Source organism: Melampsora larici-populina, assembly GCF_000204055.1.
Source record: "Melampsora larici-populina 98AG31 unplaced genomic scaffold MELLAscaffold_20, whole genome shotgun sequence".
Taxonomy (NCBI): Eukaryota; Fungi; Basidiomycota; class Pucciniomycetes; order Pucciniales; family Melampsoraceae; genus Melampsora; species Melampsora laricis-populina.
The window spans coordinates 1,158,970-1,165,693 of record NW_006768784.1 but is presented as its reverse complement, the minus strand read 5'-3'; the positions used below and the strand labels follow the sequence as shown (position 1 = coordinate 1,165,693).

The 6,724-nt window shown below is 43.4% G+C and overlaps 1 protein-coding gene across 1 annotated transcript; it reads right to left on the bottom strand.

Moving 5' to 3' along the window:
* Window positions 1-4,898: 4,898 nt before the first annotated feature.
* On the bottom strand, window positions 4,899-6,019 carry MELLADRAFT_63594 (uncharacterized protein; the record flags this gene model as incomplete). Its single annotated transcript, XM_007410427.1, has 3 exons — window positions 4,899-5,236; window positions 5,394-5,570; window positions 5,656-6,019. The coding sequence occupies 3 exons, from the start codon at window positions 6,017-6,019 to the stop codon at window positions 4,899-4,901; spliced, it is 879 nt and encodes a 292-aa protein (XP_007410489.1).
* Between the last annotated feature and the right edge of the window lie 705 nt (window positions 6,020-6,724).

Sequence of the window (6,724 nt, the reverse complement as noted above, 5' to 3'; positions counted from 1 at the left end):
TATGGATCTTCCTCTAAAAATCATAGTGGTGGAAGAACTCTGATCATGAATTGGCTCCGTGAACGTGCAGTATCTGCTTCAGTGTATTGTAGTTGACACGGGTGCAGGGACGAACCTCCTGTCGGAACAAGCAACTGATAAACTACGATTGATTCGACGCCCTTTACCTGTCCCGGTCACGGTGCGTCCTGCTATTCTCTCGGAGCCCACACCGTTTGTCTTAAAAGAATATACTTTCGCTAACATCAAGGCACCTCACCCTTCGTTTACCTTCGGAGCGACAGCCTTCAAGGTGGCACCATTAGGAGGGGATTACGATTTAATCTTGGGGGCGCCTTTTCTTTCAAAACACTGTCTTGATGTATCTCTTTCCCAACGCTTACTTCGTAGTGAAAAGAATGGTTATAGCTTTTATGAACAGAGTGTGATTGATGAGAGACAAGAGAGTGAGGAATTGAAGAGGAGAAGAAAAGCCTTAGTCAGCACAGTTTTACAAAATATGGAGAAGGTGAATGAAGTGAATGAGTTCAGTGTGCGTGAGGTTGCTATGCTAAGAGAGTTCGAAGATTTATTCCCTGAGGAGTTGCCGGCAGTATATGATATTGATGCTGAAGATGATGAGATTTTCCCGGCCAAGCTGCAATCCGAAGCTTCCAAGGTTCGACACCGCATAATTTTAACTGACCCAAACATTCAGATCAATGATAAACAGTACGGATATCCACGAAAACACTTGGACGCTTGGAAGAAATTGCTTAATCAACATGTAGCGGCGGGGAGGATTCGAAAATCTCACAGCCAATACGCATCTCCTTCGATGATCATACCAAAGAAGGATCCGACCGCATTACCACGGCTCATCTGCGACTACAGAACCCTCAACAAATACACGGTGAAGGATCGAGGACCATTGCCTAATCCGGATGAGGCAGTTAGGCTCGTAGCGTCAGGCAAGATTTATTCTTCGCTTGATCAAATTAACGCATTTTTCCAAACCAGAATGGAGGAAGAAGATATCCCACTGACAGCGATCAAGACGCCGTGGGGACTGTATGAATGGGTCGTCATGCCCATGGGCCTGACAAACGCGCCGGCAACCCAACAACGCCGTTGCGAAGAGGCACTTGGTGATTTGTTGAACAAAGTATGCGTTGTGTATATTGATGATATCGTGGTTTTTTCACAGACCGTGGAAGAGCATGAACAACACTTACGTCAGGTATTGCAACGCCTCCGTGAAGCTAACCTCTATTGTGGGATCAAAAAGACTCAGTTGTTTCGACGACAGATCAAGTTCTTAGGTCATGTTATTGGTGACGATGGCATCAGTGCGGATGAAGAGAAGGTCGAAAAAGTAGCGGGATGGCGTGCGCCCAAGAAATCAAAACAACTGAAGGAATTTTTGGGTACTGTCCAATGGATGAAAAAATTTATAGAAGGTCTAGCAAGATATGTCAGTACTTTAACGCCTTTAACAAGTTCTAAGAAGAAACCTGAGGAATGGAAGTGGACAGACAAAGAAGATGAAGCCTTCAACAACATCAAGCGGATGATCACTACCTTACCAGTTCTTCGAAACCTCGACTACGACTCAGAGGAACCAATCTGGCTTTTCACTGACGCTAGTGGGCATGGGCTTGGAGCGGCGCTTTTTCAAGGTGAAAATTGGGAAACTGCGTCACCTGTTGCTTACGATGGGAGGACCATGACCCCAGCTGAGCGTAATTATCCAGTACACGAGCAAGAGCTTTTGGCGGTTGTTCATGCGCTGAACAAATGGCGCCTCCTACTCCTTGGATTGAAAGTCAACGTTATGACTGATCATCACTCATTGACATATTTGTTGAAGCAGAGAAATCTTAGTCGGAGACAAGGGCGTTGGCTGGAAACCCTCTCTCAATTCGACTTAGACTTCAAGTACCTTCAAGGAGCGGACAACTCAGTTGCAGACGCCCTCTCGCGTGTAGACACGGCTGCGTTGACGGAATCTCGTCCTGCATTGAGTACTAACATGCTTACATCGATTAAAGAAGGCTATGGTGTTGATCCGTTTTGCATAAAGTTGGCAAAGGTGTTGCCACTACGAGCAAACTGTAGATGGGAGGAGGGTTTGATGTTGATGGATGATAGAGTGGTGATCCCGGCAAACGGAGAGTTGAGGAGTGGGCTGATTCGATCGGCGCATCAAACGGTGGGCCACCTTGGAAACCTCAAGACTTACAATCGGTTGAAGCAGGAATTCTTTTGGCCCGGTATGAGTGATGATGTGTAGAAATGGGTGGCTTGTTGCGATGAATGCCAAAGGAACAAGGCACGTACTACCCTCCTGCCTGGACAAGCTCAGAGCACGGATCTCCCTCGCCGACCAATGAGCAGCATCGCATTGGACTTTGTGGGTCCGTTTCCGAAAGTCTCTAACTATGACATGCTCTTATCCTGCACGTGTCGGCTCACGGGGTTTGTCAGGCTGATTCCAACGAATCAAAAGGATTCAGCCGAGAAAACGGCGAGGCGGCTGTACAATTTGTGGCTGTCGATATTTGGGGCACCAGATGAAATGATTGGTGATAGAGACAAGATCTGGGTTCTCGCTTTTGGAAAGAACTTCACTTGTTACTGGGTATCACAATTAACTTGACTACTGCTTATCATCCACAGGCAGATGGGCGTGCAGAACGTACGAATAAGACACTTGGCCAAATTCTACGGTTCTCCACTCAAGGACGTCAAGGACGATGGCTCGAAGCACTTCCCTCTGTCGAGTTCGCTATCAATTCGGCGATTAACTCGGCGACGGGAGTTTATCCTATGTATTTCGTGCTGGGTCATCAACCAAGGTTATTCCCAGTCCCGTCTTCGGTGGAGGCTGTTGGGCAAGATGTGGAGAGATGGGTAGAGTCTAGACAAGCTGATTGGGCACGTTGCCGTGATAAACTCTGGGTGTTGCGTGTGGAACAGGCTGTGCATTATAACAAGAGGAGGGGAGGGGGTTTAGAGCTTAAGGAAGGTGATCAAGTCTTGGTTGATAGTGCTCATTGAGCTTCTCAAGTGGGTGGCAAGGTGGCGAAGCTGCGTGCAAGATACGACGGGCCTTACCGGGTTTTAGAGGTAATCAATGGGGGTAGAGATGTTCGCCTCCAGCTTTCGGCCAACGATAACACACACGATGTCTTTCATATTTCGAAGCTCAAACGGTATCGGACGGATGAGACAGCGGACGTCTGTTGAGAGGGGCGAGAGACTACCTTGTGCAAGTAAGTTCTCTCCTTACGTATGCACCGCCGCGGGGTTCTACCTCCTTGTCGTTTCGCAACAACACCTTGGCCACGCCTGTGAGCACATATGTTTCGCATTGCTCTTCCAGAACGTGTCGCGGCGTGGATTCCGGAATTTTTCGATCAAGCACGTGGGAATACGATGGATCCTCTCAGGCTCTCGATAGTGGTTGCTTCTTTCTTTTTTTCCTTTGTCTCTTTTTCTTTAATTAATTCAATCAGTTCGAATATTCCACTTTAGTTCCTTTTTTTTCTTTTCATTTCATTTTTGTTTATTTAATTTTTTAATTCAAGTATCTCATGTATTTCAATTTTGGTTTCGAGTTTTCCTTTTTATTTCTTATAAATGGTTTAATTGGTTAATATTAGTTGGGGGAAGTCTTTTGTGTTGCGTTGTTTTTAGTTGGGGGGGGTGTAAGGGAAGAGTATGGGGTATGGGTTAGCATTACATGTGTAGTATGGGTTTACAGAGTTGGTGTTAGAAGTACATTTATAGAGATCCCATCCTCTCTCCCTTTCAGTTTCTTTTCTCAAGGAACTCCTTTCCTCCTTATCTCTCTACTTAGATTTCTTTATATTGATTGTTCTTTTCTATAGGCTTATCAGGAATTATACTCAGGTGCTACTTCTGTCTGGTCTCTCTACTTAGATTTCTTTATATTGATTGTTCTTTTCTATAGGCTTATCAGGAATTATACTCAGGTGCTACTTCTGTCTGGCCTCAGCCTTGTGACCCTCAGACTCAGTGAAGGTCTCTGAGAGAGAGACCTTACAAAAACTCAAAAATCACGCTAATGGTGGATTTTTTCGAGTTTTGTAAGCGAAGTGCCTTTGGGATTAAATGTTATGATTTTTCCAAGGTGAGAAATGATTACATTTATTTCACAAAATGATTAAAAATGCATTTTTCTGCATTAATTCTGCATTATTAATCATTTTGTGCATTAATGTCAATCATTTTTCACCTTGGAAAAATACATTATTTTTGCAGTGATATAGGGTTGGCAAAAAGTGGAACCACTTATGAGCTTGATAGCTGCACCGAGAGAAAACCCCAACCCTTGGGGTTTGTCTTCACTCATGTTACTTGAGACAATGAAGGTGGAACAATGGTCCAGACCTAATTCAGAGAGAAGGTCGTGGCTTTTGGTGTCAGTGGTAGAAATTTGAGAGAATTTCAGGAAGTCATTAAATGTCCCACAAAAATGTTTTAGAAACATCTGGTGATCTAGTTGATTTGGTACTGTTGATGTTGAGGGGAGAGCTTGAGGAATGGTGCTGTCGGTGTTGAATTGGTTTGTAATTGGTACTGTTGATGATGATGCTTGAGGTGGTGCATAGCTGGGGTGATCTTCATGAATGGCTTTAAATCCAGCTGGTTTGCGTCCACCTACGTTTGTTTTGAACATAGGATTATTAGGAGGTTTTAATAAAGTTACATCTTTGTGACCATTGCGACAAGCCTCTATCTATTCAGCGCAGTGAACAATGTTAATAATACACATGAGCTCTGTGAGAAGTTAAAAAATATTGAAAAACTACTCACCATGTCATCTGCCTACTTTCGAAGTCGTGTGACGTTCAATTAAACCCATTTTGTAGAATCTAATGGATCAATATATCTCATTGGGTCAGACCCCCCTTTTTTCCACTTCTATACTGCGCCATCAAGCATTCTATTGTGCCAGAGTGGGGGTTAGGATCATCAAGCGAAGGAAGTTGCTTCATAGTTTTTTGAGAAGAGTCATCTTCTAGCTGGCCAGCTAAAGATTTCAGGTGGTCAATCTGATTCTGAAACTGTTTGGTATCTTTCTCAATCAATTCTGGATTCTCCATCCGGACCATAAGACCCAATGAGTGGTCCCTTTTCAAGTTTAATGCCACCTCAACAAACTCCTCCCAGACGCTCTCAGTATCAACATCATATTCACTGAGACCCTTCTTTGGTTTGTAATCAATACCTATCCAGTGAAGAATCCAGCGGGGCTTATGATCAGAAATATGAACAGCCATTGGCTTTATTCAATCTTCAATGATTTTGGGTGGCTTGGCGCTCAACCCTTTCCAAGGATGTAGACACAATTTCAATGGTGAAGGAGTTTTCAGCACATCGACCACCTTGTGGCCCTAGGGCAGGAACCCACTCGTAATTGTTGACCAAAGCTTGAATTTGATCTCTTTTCTTTTGCTTTGTAGCAGCTTTTGCTTCCTTTGACTGCCTCAAGTAGACTTCATATGAGGCAAAAATGACTACAGTATTCTCCTTATTGTCTTTAGAAGAATTCTTGTTATCACCTTTACACACAGAGTACTATAACATGTCAGTAAATCTGAAATACATTTGGTTTACAAGCGTCATTTAAGTATGATTGCTGCTGACCTTCTTTTCCTTGCAACTGATTCCCTTTAGCCTTCCCTTTAGCCTTCCCCTTTGCCTTCCCTCTAGAATTCCCTCTAGCCTTCCCTCTAGCATTCTTTGTTGACTGTGTGATGGTGATTGAGTCTTCAGATAAACCTAGATTTGATTCTTGAGATGAGCCACAAATTGAATCTTCAAATAAATTTGCAAAGAACTCTTCAATTGGATCTTCTATTGCATGACAAGTTGGAGATGGAGAAGGAGTCAGAGAAGGTGAATTAATTGGAGAAGGTAGAAAAGGTGAGACAAGTCGGAGGATAGATTGGAGTTGGAGTTGGAGTTGGTGATTGGATTGTAGAGGGAGTTGAAACAGGAGGTAGGTCATGATTCATAGAATGAATCAAACCAGTTGGAGACCGAACCAAAGGACAAGTCAGCGCACCAGCTGTAGAATGAATAAGAGGACAACTCCCAGATTAAATCAGAGGACTAGTTGGAGAATGATTAAAAGAAGCAAGAGTTGCAGGACAAGTCAGAGAACAATTCAGACGCAGAGTGGGAGAACAGCCTGAAGCATGAGCTGGTGGGCAAAATGGAGCAAGGACCAGACGTTGAGATGGAGGACAAGCAGGTTTGTGAGTTGGAATGCAAGTGGGGATGCAAGTTGGAATACTACTTTGAGAACTGTGAGGGTAGTGGCTCTTCTGAAGGAGGCTACTCTCACTAAATGTGGTAATGGGACTAGGTAAATGGTGAATTATAATAAATTATTATTATATTTCAAGATATATCTAATTACAAAGAGGATGAAGGATGAGAGGTAGAAGAGAAGAGGATGAGAGGGATGGATGATAATTAAACAACTAAGAGTCTGCTGGGACAAATCCTGGCAGACTACAGTTAGTTGACTCTTTAGAAGAGGTTTTAATTTATAATTCAATATTATAATGAGAACTGGATCCCAAAGTTCTCCAGTATCCCTTCAGTAACAGGATAAAGAGTGATTATAAAGATCACTATCTTGGTTACCTCTTAGAGGTCACCAACCTGATGGTTATTAACTTAGAGCTCACCAACCTATTGGTTATTA